The sequence below is a fragment of the Aedes albopictus genome, chromosome 2 (genome assembly GCF_035046485.1).
Source record: "Aedes albopictus strain Foshan chromosome 2, AalbF5, whole genome shotgun sequence".
Classification (NCBI taxonomy): Eukaryota; Metazoa; Arthropoda; class Insecta; order Diptera; family Culicidae; genus Aedes; species Aedes albopictus.
This window is the reverse complement of record NC_085137.1, coordinates 487811745-487828775: the sequence shown is the minus strand read 5'-3', so window position 1 is coordinate 487828775 and position 17031 is coordinate 487811745. Positions and strand designations below refer to the sequence as shown.

General features: G+C 37.6%; 1 protein-coding gene across 3 annotated transcripts in view; it reads right to left on the bottom strand.

Moving 5' to 3' along the window:
* The window catches only part of LOC115263514 (GTP cyclohydrolase 1), a 77220-nt gene that overhangs the window by 14241 nt on the left and 45948 nt on the right, over positions 1 to 17031 (bottom strand). For all 3 annotated transcript variants that reach the window (XM_029866756.2, XM_062854186.1, XM_062854187.1), the window contains 2 exons: positions 6814 to 6947; positions 6548 to 6623 (listed from right to left, as the gene is read on the bottom strand). In XM_029866756.2, the coding sequence (XP_029722616.2) occupies positions 6548 to 6623; positions 6814 to 6947 (210 nt within the window). The remainder of the gene's footprint in view (positions 1 to 6547; positions 6624 to 6813; positions 6948 to 17031) is intronic.

Here is a 17031-nt window from a genome sequence, read left to right as displayed (position 1 = left end):
CAAAATTACTGAAGAAATCAAGGAACGCCTGGAGTAATTCTCAGACAAATTCCTTAGAGGAAACCCGAAAGGTATTGGAAGAGAAATCACTGCAGAATTTCCTAGAAAAAAAAGCAGATGAAGAGTTGAAAAAAAAAGTTGTCATTTTGCATCAACGGAATCCGGAACTTAGTGGTGACTCGATTTACATCGAGTTTGTATTTCCAGCTACATGCAGGATATTGGTGGTTTAGTTTGAAATGAAGAAGCAGTCACAACCAGGGATGGAAAATGTCACAAAAATGTCATTTCGTTATTTTCTAATATCACTGCACCTAGTAGCGGCGACGTCACTGATTATCCATGTCTAATCAACATTATGAATTGGTGATGCTTACAAGTAGAAATTTACACCGAATGTGGTGTAAATAGAAAAATGTCATGACATTTTTTTCATGAACTACCGTGACATTTTCCATTCCTGACACGTTTCAACAGGAAGAGACAATCACAACCTTTATTTGATATTTTTACTGTTATGAAAGAGGATCAGTTTAAGTTTAATTGAGTGTCGTTACACAATTGGTTTGGTTTTTTTTCAGATTCATGTATTTGTTCAATAGATTTCTTCAGAAGCTTCTACAGCATATCCAAAAGAAACTCATATAAGATTTCAAAAAGAAACTCCAAAAGGATTATAAAAAGAATCTCCTTAAAGATTCATAGAAAGTAATTCTGAAGAGTTCCAACAAGAAACTTGTGATGGATTACCAACAGGTACTGGACGATTTACAGGGGGGACTTTTGGAGGATTCGCAAATGAAACTTTCAAAACATTCCCAGAAGGAACTCTTACAGGATTTTCAGGAAAAACTCATGGAAGACTTCAAGACAAAAATCTGGGAAAGTTCCCCCCCAACGAGGAACACCAGTGAGGTTGCAGAAGAGGGCTCCAAGAAGGATTTTCTGGATGATTCTCAGAAGAAACTACTTGAGGGTTTGCAAACGAACTGCTGAAGGATTTCTATAAAGAATCCCTAAAAATATCCCTAGAGGATTTTCAGAAGGGACTCTTGAAGGATTCAAAGGAATTCTTAGGGGAATCCAAGTATTTGGGAAATCCCAGAGAAAAACCAAAGATATTCAGAAGATGCACAGACACCAATGCCACATAAGTGGTAAAGTGTCTTTAATAAATATTAATAATAATAATAATCAGAAGATGCAATTGAAAGAATCCAATCTTGCAATCCTAGGTAAATAATCGCTATAGCAACTGGAATTCCTAGAAACTAATGAAATGAAGCTGGATAAAAAAATAAATTCAAACAATATGTCAGAAGCCTCACGAACATATTCAAAAATCTGTAAATTTAAAAATACACCGTGTCCAATAAGTTCTCATACAAAATACAAATTTGGGCAATATAATTTTATTTCACATCTGTGTTTCAAAATGAATGCATGTATTGAAGGGCCACATAATACTGATTAAATAAAGCATACGGTTTAGAATAACATAATTTTCTATTTGTTTTTACAAGCCTAGCAGTACACTTCCGTTTTCTGAAACCCGTTTGCTCCGGCACGTAAGAAAAATGTCCGAAAAGTTGTTCATTCTACGGTAGCTAAATAGAGTCCATAAGGTTAAATTTTGAGTTTATATCCCAAGCATTGTACCAAATGGATATACTAAAGCTGAAACAATACAATTTTGGTGATGATATGATAAGAAATTTGCTAGTAAGCTTCACTTGAGCTGATTTCCTTTAAAATGTTCGTTATATTAAAGATAAACATCATAAAACGTAAATTTTGAACAAAATTTACCACAATAGGAATACAAGTACGTTTTAAAAGTGAGAATGTTGTGAATCAACAAGATATGATTTAGCCAAGCTGCTTTAACACAACATATCTCATTAAAACAGGTAAATGGACATTTTTGTTTGATTCACGTTTGATTTTGTACAAAATAAAATGGCTTCGTTCTCCACCAATACAGAGTCTCATATTTTTTCTCTTCTGGCCATAGTTATTACTAGCAATGGTGAGGACAGGAACCCAATTTGTTTCAACTTTAAACCATTACTCGTTAAAACGTGACGATGTACCAAAGCAATGGCGTGCGTGCCAGCTGAAATGGACTTACGACACATAAGCGATCAACAGAGAAGGATAAAGGACAGTAAATTCCAAAACATATGCTGCATTTGATCAGTGTTAGTTTGCCTTTTAATAAATATATTTACTTTGATAATCCTAATTATATATGTGTAATGAAATCAATTTGATTTTGTATGAGAACTTATTGGAACGGTGTATGTTAAAACAAAACGTTTCCTGGGGATACCAGAAATTTCATAGAGCATTCGTAGCCTTTTGAAAATTTATTTATTTTTTAACTGAAAATTTGGAAAAGAGAAAAACCCCATTGAGTTACTTTTCTGTCGAAGTCTTTCTCAAAAAGGCGAATATTTTCGAGAAGAATTCTATGAAGAGATCTGAAAGGTAGCCCAGAAGAAATTACCCAAAAAAAAAAACTCCTGGAAGAATTCCCTGGAAGCTCCGAGAAGAATCTCTGGGAGAAATTACTGTGATTATGGAAGTCCTAGGATTCCGGACAAACCCGGATAACGAATCCCAAGCCTCTTCTGACGAGCAGGCTATTTTGGATACATTCTCCTCCAGGATTCAACAATGGATAAGGACAATGATGCAAATTATCACCTCACTAGTGCTCATCACAACTCATCAACTGTATATTTATCGCGTGCGATTGAACTGTGCACTGATCAACGATGACCAGCAGCAAAGAGGTGGCAAAACGAACATGATGTAAATCACAAACGATTTTGCACACATCTGACTGTGCCGCCACACGCTCGCCCGAACAGCCGAACCATACCGAATAGGTTGGTTTGCGAAGCTACGGCACGAACGCTCGACACGCACACAGAAGCTACATTCGCATGTACCGATACCATACTAATAAAGCTTCCAGCCAACGATGCTTCGCGATAAGCTGTCGAAAAGCATCGAAAGCGATGAAAAGAGATGCTTGGCTAGAACGCAACGGCTCAATGGCGAAAAGGAAGAGTCAACTATGCTGATCAGTGTTGAGTCCGTTCGTGTGCTACTCGTATGGGAGGTTGATTGAATAAAGCGAGGATGGGAGAAAACGTATTCGTTGTCGAAAGCAAATCGCATCATTTCGCGAATGTTTTCATCAAATAGCAAGCTTGGATATCTCTTCAGATATTTCTCTAGACATTCGTCTCATAATTTGTACAGGGATTCCTCCAGGAATACTTTTAGAAATTCTACCTGAGATTCCTCCGGGAATTCCTCCAGGGATTACACAGGGCATCCTCCAGGCATTCCTGTAGAAATTGCAACAGGGATTCATCCAGATGTTTCTTCAGGGATTTATCCAGGAAGTCTTCCAGGGATTGCTCCGGGAATTCCTCAAATGATTTCTTCAGAAATTCCTTTCGAGTTTTTTTTTAAATCATTCAGGATTCCTTTGGAAATTTCCGAAATCCTTCTATCATCTTCTCAGGGATGTACCCAAGAACTTCTCCAGGATTACCTGATGATTTTATTTTTTATTATTTCAAGAAGAATTCCTCCAGCAAATTGTATTGGAAGATAATTAAAAAATGACTCATACAGGAGTCAGGAAATTCTAGGTTAGTTCTCAAAAAAGTTTGTAATTCCCAAAAGAGTTGAGCTATAATTTCTCACGAATGTTATGTAGACATTAACAACAACAAAAATCAGAGCAAAATAATGCACGAGTAAAAAAACCCCAATCTTCCAGAAATTGGTAACCGTTACCAGAACCACGTTGATTTTTGAAGATCAGGCGAGCTTTTTTAACGTATTGTACAAAACATAACAGAGTGACTGCTGAAGAGTTAAATAATGCTTTTAGAATATAATGTTATCATAATCAATTTCATCGTATTGCGTTTAAATATAAAATCTAGTAGAAACAATTTTGCTTAGGGTGCTTGCCCCCCCTGACCGAAAAGCTGGCTACGCCCTTGGCTCCACCAAGGATTTTATGGATGATTTCCAGTAGAAACTTCTTGAGGATTTACACTTCGGAGGATTTAGAGTAGAACGAGCCTCTGGAGCCAATCTATTGATACCTAGAGTATTTCTAGAAAGAATTCTCAAAATACCCAGAAAAAAACGACTAGACGATTCTCAACTCCTGGAGGATGCCCAGGAAGATATATTGGAGGAATCCAAATAGAAAATCCCGGAGAAAATTCAGCGTATGATCCGGAAGTAATGGTTGATTTTCAGAAGAAACTCCAGCAGGAATTCCTGAAAGAATTACTGTTAATTCCGGATAAAACCGGACAACGGATTCCAAATCTTTGCCAACGTTCAGGCTATTTTGGATGAAGCCTCTTCACTGTCCAATGGATAAGGATTTTGATCACCAATCCGGGTACGGCGAGTTAAAAAATACCGTCTTCAACCAGAAGCTGTAAGGAATGAACAATATGTGGTTTAATCAATGCGGAAGGGGGAATTTTATCCTGCATCATTGTTTGTGCCACACAATGTACTAATTCATTACATGGTTGACAAAAACAACCCTTCAATCAATAACTGTGAAAGATCGATAAGAAGCATACTATAGCAGTAAAAATCCGCAACCAGAATCTGACAATACAAATCCTGATTTAGCGATAAATATGTGTTTTAATGTTATGAATATACTCCATAAAAACGGCATGATAACATGACTCATTTTGTCGAAACATAACCTCGACATTAGGTTTTCCATATTTGAACAGGAAAAGGACAAAATGTGGCATTAAATCATGCCGCATATTATATGAATCATGACTAACATATTAGAAAGCATATACCTTATTCATGAAACTAGTATTTGTCATTTATGGTTTTGATTTCATCGACAAAAAGTGGGAAACTGAGTCATAATATCATGCCGCATGCACTCTAGAATCATGACGCCAATTTATGAAATCATGAGCCTCATTTTTAAAAGGAAAATTCTGAATAGTTTTGCAACTTGAATGAGAAGGAATAATGAAAATATGGAAAAAAGATTTTGGCCAGACGCGAACCATCAGTAGGTCGGCTCCAGAGACACGTTCTCCATCATTTGGGAAATTTGTGCCATAAGACGCGAACCATGGACACCAGGAGTATTAACTACTCATCTTACATACTACATCAAACGCTCTGTGAGGGAATTGCTGCTCAACACACCATAAAAACTACTGAAGTTACTTGTTTCTTCATTGCACCTTATTTCTCACAAGTAAGGGAACTGTTAAAATGAAAAAGACGCGCAAGTTTTTCACAACACTTTTGGAACATAATCTGAACAAACAAACCAGGGTTAAATGTTACATGACTGTAACATAGCACATTTAATGCAAGCTGACTGTTTCATCACTTGTGAGGAATATGTAAGCTCCGCCTCAACGAATCGATGTGAAACACGAGGTATTTGGTGATTTATATGAAAAAAAAACCAAAACTTCACGAAATTCGGAGTTTAAATGCACCTCAATTGACAAGGTGGAAGTTACGTGTGCTTTCAGTGCAACTCATTTAGAGCAATGCCTTGAAAGCCACATTTTAGATGATGTTGCAGGTGCTGCTTGGGTGATCCACCGGCACGATTCCATGACTCAGAGTCATGATGTCAGATAAATGAAAGTGGAATTGTCGTAACCAGGACTATTTTTTTTATAAAAAGAGTGAGAAATATTGATGATCCTCATCGTTGGCGTCATGATATCATGACTCGTAGTCATGATATCATGCAGTGCCATATATTATGATTTTATAAGTTTTTCGTGTTTTCTGCGAAAACGTGTAGTCATATTTTTGAAAAAAAAAACGGAAGAAGCAATCATTTAGGCTGACGTTATTTAATAGTAATACGTTAATTAATTATACAAAAAAAAACAAAACAGCATAAACAAATGCTACCCAGATAATCAAGCCCAACCTGTATTATATAACTCTAAACCAGCCCCAGTGGCTTCTCAAAGTAGATGTCCCTGTTAAGAAGTGATGCCAATCATACAACATCTTTTTTGCACAGACGAAAACAATGTTGTCACCATGGCAAATCTCCGATTCATCGATCCCTCGGGGGCAGTGCTAACTTTTTCCTTCAGCTTAGTAGCTTTGCAAGCGAAGGAATACGATTTCCTTTTTACCATTGTGTCCATTAGAAAGTCGAGGAAGCGCTCCAGAGAATGTGTCTTTGTGTCGTTATGACTATTTCGCAGAGCGATTCCTCCCCTCGTGGTCTTTCCCCTCGATTCATAATGCATCTCCCGAAATGCATAGCAACGAAGCCACAGAGCTCATAGATATTGCAGAAGCAAACCTTGTGCTATGCTAAGGGATTTGGGGACAAGCTACTTCCTCTCCCCCATTCCATTCCAACAGCAACGGGACAAAGAAAATTTTACAATCGATTTGTGTCGGCCGGAACCGGAAGACGTGTGAACGTGCTTACTCGAATTGAGACAGAGAAAACTGGGATTCCATTTCCACTTACCTTCCAAGCTTTGGTCGTATCCTTTGGTGAAGAACAGCATCGCTTTGGCAGCTCGCTCTGGCGTTTTGAGCAGTCCCTGTTGATTGTAGGATAAGGTAGGTAATATTTTATTGCAACATCTGTTAGCTAAGTTTTTTTTGTGAACTATAAAAAAATTGTTCTAAATTTTCCAAATCTTTAATTTGACTTCATGTTGCATCACTATACGTTTTACATTCGCTACAATTTTGTAACAAAGTTCAACGATTAGAATGTATGGGTCTCACCTGTCGTTCGGGGTCCTCTCCCAAGCTGCTCAGCAGCATCCGGTACGATTTGGACATGTACGGCAGCAGATCCTCCCGGGTCGATGGCTTGTGGTCCAGCTCCAGGTCGTGGTGGAATGTGCATTTTTCGTGTCCTGTGTGTGTGTGGGAACGAAAATGAAACTTAAATTAATGGGAGACGCTCGATTTGGTGGATTTTGTGTTGAATCATGCAGTAGCATTTGCTGCCTACATATGTAACATTGACTACGAGTGAGTGGGGGAATTCAAATCAAACCGGATGATGTGTGTGGTTTGTATGAATTAATAATGATTATTTTGAAAGTGGTAGCTGGAAAATGGGTTTATTTGTGGTTTCTGGGTTTGTTCTAGCGTAACCAGGTTTTTTTTTCATTTATGCAGAAATCTTGAACGTTTACTCAAAAAAAAATTGATTTATTTTTGAAATTTTTAAACTGTATTTCCGATGTTTAAAAAAATAATCCTGACAAAACATAACCAAGAAACTCTATTCAATTGTTTTGTGGTCTTATTGGAATAATATCATATCACCCTAAAATCTCCTGCATGCATAGTTTCTCACTCTTTTGTTGTATATTAATTGCTGAACTATTCTGGAAACTTTTCTTGCATTCGTACGTACCTCAAGTACCATTTTTTAGTCAAATAGTCTAGAAGAGATTCTTAGAATCATAAAACCAAAATAGAAGGTATTAGGTTTTATGACGGTTTTGAAAACCACTTTAAGGCTCATTGACAATCAACATGTTACTTGGGACAGCTGTTGATATTACAGGCATTTTCTGATCTCTATTGCAATACGGTAGTACTGACATGGTTTGCTAAATAAGCGATCGGTTACATATGAAAATTCGTTTTGATTACCCTGTGATGAAATCCAAAATACAAATAAATTAAGAGCTACCTCAACAACCGATCAACAAGAGTCTTGGTGGAATGTGCTGTGGCATTCATTATCCGGGAATTAAATATATCCCTCTGAATGTCAAACAGTTCACTCGTCAATATTAATTCGAACTAATTAAATTTCAAATCAGTTCCCGACCAGCTGCCCGGACAAACATTCCGAGAACCGCACACCTGTCACACCGGTGTTCGTCCAGTTCCATTCTAGAGCCAGCAGCAATATTATAAGCCGATGATAATCACCGTATAATTACCGGACCCAGAAGTGCCCTCTCGTGTGCAAACTATCGTCGTAACACAACAACAACAACAAACATGAAATCCCCCACTTCCAGTCAAATTTAATGCAGACCAAATCAAAACCACTCCACTCCACACTTATTCAGGGGCAGGTTAGTTGAGTGGTAGGTCTCGCGATTTGGTCATGACTCGTGGGATTGTTTTGTAACAGTACTTAACGCGTTAATCCTGTACGACCTGTTTCCATCCGACCCGGGCCGGCTGGTCGGGTGGCATAGTGGTTCTGTTTGTTTGGATAGGGGATCACAAATTGATTAACACGATTCCTATCATGGTGTTTCAATATTAAACGAAACGAACTTTCATAAACATAAAAAACATGCATAATCACTTGTTAATTTCAAATACTTCGGCTCAATATCACGGGGAAAACCTGTTCCGAATTCACGATGAAAAGGTCATGAAGTCATAAAATGTGCCATTTCATGATAATATGACTTCGAGTCATGATATCATGACGTTAGTAACGGTTATCATAAACATTTCTTACCTTTTTCATATAAAACAGACCGGTTGCCTGCGGCGTTACGAGAAACCCATTTTTTTTATTTCTCAAACATCATGATTCTGAGTCATGGGATCATGCCGTTGAGTCATAAAACCGTTAGGCAGCGTCGTAAAATCATGAACATATTAAAACAAATGGATGCAAGCTTTCTACTCGTTACATAAACCTTCGAAGTTATTGTAGTACAACAAAGTTTCCAAAAAATCATAACTTTTGAACGAGTTGACTGACGTGAAATTTCTGCTTTTATTTTTTGAAAAATATTAAATTAATCTGAACGATAGTTCTTTTGTAAATAAAAATGCACCGAAATGGTGCTCATCATAAAATTGCACAAAATAAACTTAAAAAACCACTCGGAAGCCCCTGAGAAACTACTGGGAAAATCTCTGAAGGAACCGCTGGAGCAATTCTTGGAAGAATCCTGGTAGATATTTCTGAATAACTTGTTGAAGCAATGTATGTGGCAATATCTGGAGAACTTTGAATAGCAAGCCCTAGATGAAATTCAAAATAAATCCCATAGATTTCTTTTGAAGAAAACCCTGCTGAAATTTCTGATTCATTTCTTGAAAATTCGAAGAAGCTCTTGGAGATATTTCCGGAAGAATTTCTGGATAAATTTCAAACGCAATTTCTTGAAGAATTTCTAAATAAATTTCAGTAGAAATTTCTAGAGAAATTCTTTAAAGATTTTTTTGGAGGATTACTGGAAGGAATCAGTTTATCAAAACTCTAATCGAACTTTTGTAGAAATCTCTAGAAGAACTCTTCATAGAATATTTGAAGGCATATCTGAAGAAATATTTAGTAGAATAGATTTTCTGATGAAATTCTATTAATCTGGTGTATTTCAGAACAGAATATCTAGAAATATATGAAAAAAAAACCCTCTCTAAAAAAAATTAGTTTAAAACTTGAGGAACCATCCAGAGTCTGCAGGAAGCAATGTCTGTAGAAATATCAAAGAAATATCTTTAGAGCTTTTTATAGAAAACCCTACAAAAATTTCTTAACAAAATCAATAGAAAAAAAAATAGAAAAATTTCCTGCTGAAAGTCTTGAAGTACTTCTTGGAATACTGAAGAAGTGGTTGAAAATATTTCTGAAAGAATCTGTGGAAAAAATCAAAAGCAATCGCTGGAGGAAGTTTTAAATAAATTTTAGAAGGGATTTCTGAATGGATTTCTTAACGAATTTCTAAAAAAATCCCTATTTCAATTTTTTTTAGAAATTTATAGAGGAGTTCTTTAAAGATTTTTTAGAGAAATATCAGAGGGAATCATGTCCTGCAATTTCTGGAAAAAATGCTGAAGAAACACCTTTTCGAATTTTACCAAAATCTCTAGAAAACTTTTTAAAGAAGTTTTGAAGGAGTATTTTAAGAAAGAAATCAAAAGACGATTGTATGAAGAAATTGCCCGAGGAGTCCTAAAGAAACAGTTTAGGAAACCCCTAGTGTTTTCCAGAGTAGAATCTCTTGAAATATAATAAAAAAAACTTAAAAAATCCCTTTCCAAAAGAATTCTCAGGAAAAAAAATCTGGGGAAGTATCTAGAATGTTTTATAAAAGAATCTCTAGATGATTTTTTTTTCAGAATTCTATGGATATTTTAAAAGAATTTTCGGGAAAAAATTGAGACAAAATTCTGTAAGAAATTTCTAAATGAATCCAGTAAGAGTTTCTTAAAGAATACCTGGAAGATTTTCTGAAGATCTGCCAAATGAATTGCAGAAGTAATCCATTAAAAAAATCTATGGAGGATTTTCTTAAACGATCTGTGGTCAAATTTCTGGATGCATTTCCAAAGCACCAGAAAGATTTTCAAAATAATCCAATCTGATGGAATTTCTAGCGGAATTTTCATACAAAAAATCCTGGAAATCTTCCTGAAAACTTCTTTGGGGTATTTCTGTAGAATTTTCTAAAAAAATGATGGAATTTCAGAAAAGAAAACCATGGAAGCTTTTCTTATGAAATTCTCCAAGAAATGTTCGGAGAAATCTGTAGATTAATCTCTTCAGAAATTCCTGGAGGAATTTCTTAAACAGTTCTAGGATGAATTTGGAATTTTCTTGAAAAAACTCTGAAGTATTTCTATGAATACTGAAGAATTGTTTTAAGATATTTTTAAAAGAATCTCATAGATAAATTTCAGAATGGAGGAATTTCTAAATAAATTTATGAAGGTATTTTTCAATGATTTCCTGGGCAAACTTCTGTAGAAACTTCTAGATGAATTCTTTGAAAATGTTTTGAAGGAAGATCTGAAGGAATCAGTATCCGAATTTCCGAAGGCGTTTCTGAAAGATGTTTTAAGAAAACGCTATTCGAATTTTTATAGAAATTCCTAGAAGAAATCTTTGAAGAGTTTTTGGAGGAGTATCTGAAGGAATCGATTCCTGAAGAAATCAAAGGAGGATTTTCTAAAGAAATTCTACGAGAAGTACCAAAAGAAATTCTTAAGGAATCCCTCGTGTATTCCAGAACAGAATCTCTTGAGATTAAAAAAAAAATCCTTTTCCAAAAGAATTCTTAGAAAAATTTTGTGGAAGCATCTTGAGTCTGAAGGAATACATGGAGACATTTTTAAAAGAATATTTTCTTCTTCTTCTTCTTGGACTAACGTCTCAACTGGGATAAAGGATGCTTCTAAATAATCTTTTGAAAGAATTTTTGTCAGCATATCTGGAGGACTTTTCAAATCCCTGCTGACATTCCTTAAGTATTTCTTGGAATACTTAAGAAGTTCTTGAATACGAAAGAATTCCTGGAGGTATTTTAAAAGGAATTGTTGTGAATTCCTGAAAGAATTTCTGAAAGTATTTCTGAAATAATTCCTATTCCAACTTCCGAAGAAATCTCTGAAGGAATTCTTTGGAGAATCGTTAGAGGAATCGTACGGAATCAACTCCTGAAATTTCTGAAAGAATTTCCGAGTTAAAGCCTGAAAAAAAACTCTGAAGAAATCGTTATTCGAACCTTTGTAAAACAATCTAAAGGAACTCTAAAACAAATCTTGGATATCTGAAAAAATTTATTCCTGAAGGAATAAAAAGAATCTCTAGATGAAACCCCTACAGGAATTTCTGACGAAATCCCTAGAGAAAATTTCTAATGCATCTCAGATAAAAACAATCCGATCTGATGGAATACTTTGAGAAATTTCTGGAGGTTTAACTATATTTTGGAAAAAAAAAAACCCTGGAAAACTTTCTGAGAGTTTTCCTGTCGGAATTTCTGAAGAAATCTCTTTATCACTTTCTAGAAGAGCCCATGGAGGAATTTGCAAAGAAACCCATGGTCGGTTTTCTTATGAAATCTCCCAAAGAAACATCCGAAGAAAGCTCTGGATAAATTTTTGATGAAATACCCAGTGCAATTTCTACCGAAATTTTATGTTGAATTCCTCAAGTAATTCTTGAAGAATTTTCTAAGAGAATATTTTCAAAAAAATTTCTGATCTCTTATGAAAATTTTGAAGAGAACTCAAAATGAAATTTTAAAGCAATCCTTGAATAAAAAATAAAACTAATCTTTGAAGGATTTTTTTAAACAAACGTTTAAGGAATTCCTGAGAAAATTTCAGCAGATATGCTTGAAAAAAATTTTTGAAGGAAACCCTGGAGAAATCTTTCAAGAAAAATTGAAAGATTTTCTGGAAAGCTCCAGAAAGAATTTCTGATGGAAACCTTTTAAAAATTCCTGAACAAATGACTAGAAGAGCATCTGAAGTAATTTGTGTATAAATTTCCAAAATAATTCCTGAAAAATTTAGTGAAGAAATTAATAAAGAAATAGCTGGAGCAATCCACGCCAGATTTTCTGACACAATTCTTTCGAAAAAAGAAAATCAAAGAATTATGTTGAAAAATCAGAACGAATTAGGTCACAGAATCCCCGAGTATAATTTCGGAAGCAATTAATATACCAATATTTGAAGAAAATCTCTTAAATGACTTTTCAAAGAACCCGTTGAGGAATTCCGGGGATAATTTCTGGAGTAAACGTTGGGGAAATTTACGAAAAACAAAACCGGGGAGGAAAAAATTAAGAAGAATGTTCTGAGAATTCCTCAGAAAAATTTCTGGAGGAATTCTTGGTAAAGGTTGTTTTCGAAAGAATACCTTGAAGAATTCCTGGATAAATTTTCGGAAGGTTTTCTGAAAATCACTCTAAAGAATTTCTGGAAGGAATCTCAGAAAGCTTTTTTCTTTGATAGTTCATTAAATCCCTTGTGAAATTATTGGAAGGATCCCTGAAGAAAATCTGCGAATGAATCCTCGTAAGATTTTTTGAAAGTATCCGTAAGGGAATTAACGGTGTAGTTCCTGGGTGAACTGTAGAAGGAATTTTGAAGATTTTTACAAACCAAACCCCGGAAGGAGGGGTCCCAAGCTATGTCTGGAGAATTTTCTAAAGAAATCTTTGGAGAACTTAAAAAATCAAGGTGAATTTCTGAATTTTTGTAATTCCATCACTCCACTGAAGAAAATGATGCAGAAATTTCTGAAAAATTTTAGAAAATTTCCCAGAAGAATTTCTGATAATTTTTTAAGAAATTTTCGGAAAGTTCTTTGAAAATTTAGCTTCCTATTAAGCTAACCAGACTAATCAAAGTAACGATGGAATGTCCGTGAAACTGCGACAAGGCGACTCTCATTCCTACTCTTTAACATCGCTGTAGAAGCTGTAAAGCTATGAACCGAGCTCAACAGCCGGGCTCAAATCCAGTCAATTTGTGTGATTTGTGGATGACATGACATTATCTCAAGAACATTCAGAACGGTGCCAGAGTTTGACACCCACCAGAATCGCGAAACAGCAAAAGTCGAATTGGTGCTGTACGTGTCAAAAATAAGGAACATGCTGGTAGGCGGAACCGAAAACGACAGGATTAATCGAGGAAGTAATAGTACGATAGACGGGGATACCTTCGAGGTAGTGACTAGTTCGTCCAACTCGGATACTAACTGATGACAACAGGAATGTCAGTCGCGCTATTCTAAGGCACATCATCAGTGGAAGTCATGCCTACTACGAGATCCAGAAGAAACTGTGGTGTACGATATACCATTTTGGCCATCAGCAAGCCCCACTGTGAATTGCGTTGTTGGCGGATCCTGTCCAAAACGGCATTCAACAACAATCGCGCATTGTCCCCTGAAGGGGAAATGACTTGCATGTTGCTCGCCGCCGGTCGCCACTGACTGGCTGACTAACTAACAACAAAATATTCATGCATAACAATCAAGTATGTAGGTAATCGGCAGCAGCCTCGCACCTGTACCATACTAGTGGTGGTCAGGTGTCCGTCCATGCCGCCACAACGAATTATACCAAATGACCACAAATCTGCGCTTCGTTGCGATGCACGAGTAGGTCAACATGTTACCCTGTCAACCGGGCAATTTGACCACTTTTATCCTCCCTCTGGCCGGTCGAGGGAACGCTCCAGCTCCGGTTGACCGGTAAATGAATATTTAATCCCACGAGCGGCGGCGGCTTGGAGCATAAAATTGTGCTTAATCAGTCAGTGCCCACCATTACACTCCCACGCGCGCGTGTGGCACCACGACGAGTGTGTGCTTCTGTTCGATAGGGGGAACATCGCTCAACGCAGTGCGAATAATCCAATTAGCTTGATGACTTTGTAAATGAGTCTGGGTTGTTTTTTGGGTACGGCCAGTTGTGGCAAGTATCATTATGAGTGCAAAAACTTCCTTGAATTCAGAGCTTATTTGCTGCTTATGCCATCCTGAGAATGCAAATTTGAGAAGATGTCGGAAACGTACATTCGACTAAAAAATGAAGCCAGGCGAATTGGATTAGTCATTGACGTGTCGAAGACGAAATACGGAGTTTTTGAGCGGAAGGTGCTGCGCACCATCTACGGCGGAATGCAGATGAAAGACGGGACTTGAAGCTTTAACCTTCACGTACCCGACCCCCGACACCCATTTTCAAAATGCTGGCATTTCGTCAATTCTCATCCGATTTTTTTGAAGTCGCACTTAATCGATCATAAATTGGTGCAAGTTTATTTTACTTAAGTGGCCATGTAATATCCGGAAGCATTCCGGAGATATTCCGGATTGTACTGGGGTCAGGAGGTGTTTAAAAGTAATTATTTCGTGTGGTATTGTGTTTGAGAGGCCTCTGCGGAACTTGTTCCAGGTGTTCCGGAGCGGCCACAGCAGTTGAACCATACATCAGTCATTATTTTCTGCAATATTCTCTCGAAATCATGAAGATTGATACGTCGCACGGTATGTTTTACTTGCAAACCAGAAATGTCCCCGATGACACCCCCGTTGAACCTGTGCTAGACGTTCCGGGGTGGCCATATTCGTTGATACAGACTTCAGTCTATTGTTCCTGACTCAGTCATTCGAAATCATGAATCGGAATCGGACAGCGTACATGAGAAAAACAATAACACCGACGACAACGACGATGATCATCATAACGAGCTCGAACACGGGAAGCGGCGGTTGTCAAAAGAAACAGATGGAGAAAGAGCCGAAAACGAATCAAAGCGTACCTGCAGCCCCGATTCAGAATGGAGAATTTACAACACCAGATCGAGAAAAAATAAATAATTGATTAATGTAAAAAATACCGTGAAATGTAAAGAGTGTAATTTAAATGGGATTACCGACACCGATGCACCCCTTGGTGTAAAGTGTCGTAAATAAAAAAAAATGAAGATTGATATGTCGCACAGCATTTTTAGGTTGAAAACCAATGAGGCCCCGCGGAACCTGTCACGGTTATCCGGATGGGTTAACTTTTTCAAATCTGGTTATCGCAGTTGTGTTTCACTGTTCGCAACAAAAATTTCGCTGAAAATCGATGGATCATACACAATAAAACATGAAATAATCACTTTTTGTCATTTTGGCAACCACCCTGACCCCAGCACAATCCGGAATATCCCCGAAATGGTTCCGGATATCGAATGGCCACTTGAGTATATAAAACTAGCACCAATTTATGATCGATTGAGGGCGACTTAAAAAAAATCGGATGAGAATTGACAAAATGCCAGCATTTTGAAAATGAATTGTCGGGGGTTGGGACGTGAAAGTTAACATCTCTTTTGTTAATTAACTTATCGTCTTCTTCTTCTTCTTCTTGGCGAACGTCCTCACCGGGACAAAGCCTGCTTCTCAGCTTAGTGTTCTATGAGCACTTCCACAGTTATTAACTGAGAGCTTCCTCTGCCAATGACCATTTTGCATGTGTATATCGTGTGGCAGGCACGAAGATACTCTATGCCCAAGGAAGTCAAGGAAATTTCCTTTACGAAAAGATCCTGGACCGACCGGGAATTGAACCCGTCACCCTCAGCATGGTCATGCTGAATACCCGTGCGTTTACCGCCTCGGCTATATGGGCCCTTGAAAAGTGAAAGTTAATATCTCACTTGTTAATTAACTTATCGTAATGAAACTTCTTGACTTATAATATTTTGCAGAACCGAAGCATTTAAAAAAATATTTTTGCTTAAGGTGAAACCAAAATGGCGCCACAAAAAAGGTTACGATTAATGCATTGGGGTCATTGTGACCCTGTTTCGGCCAGGATGTCTAGCCCCACGTTGTGTAATTTTAATTGCCCCGGGCGGCGGAGAAGAAATGATACGCGTACTGGATTTGACTATTATTTTATTCCCACCACTGAGAGGCAGTGCTCCTGCTCAGTGGTGATATGACGATACACACTATAGGTACAGATTGTGCAGTCGTCTTTTATAGGCGACTGCTAGTACGGATGGAACATACAAACGTTACAGAGATAGGTACAAAATACAAAGAATGAATAGTAGCTGTGCGCTGCTTTGGGGCTGTCCATAAACCACGTGGTCATTTTTTTGAGACTTCTCAACCCCCCCCCCCCCCCCCCCCGCGTGGTCATTAGTCCATACAAAAAAATTTTTTCGTCCATACAAAATGGTCATTGGCCGAAACCCCCCCCCCCCCCCCCCCCCCACATGACCACGTGGTTTATGGACAGCCCCTTTGCTGTATGCATGGAGCCCGACGCAATATCAGGCTGCCGCGGTGACAATGAGTTGGCTGTTGAATGGGCTGTTTCTGCACACTGCGTTGTGCGGTAGAAGAGCCTACGATGACGCCGGCCGACGACGTTGGAGCGAGATCCAACAGACCCAGATGATGATTTTTTCACCAAATCAAATGACCAATGTCTTATTTGATAGATAATTTCGTCAAGTATGTTGATATGTTGAAACAGTGGTTCCGGAAACATTGGCCATCGGGAATCTGCTGCACAGCTGTGTCCTACGACACCAATTCGGACATGTGGGATAGCACAACATTTTGCCAGTAGTTGTGGAATATCTCACGTTCTGATTTAGAAGCATACTGTCTTCGACAAAGTTACTCAGACGACAAAGAGATTCCACATAGAACAATTTAGTTCGAGAATTACTCACTGGTGGCGCTAGTGTCCTTGG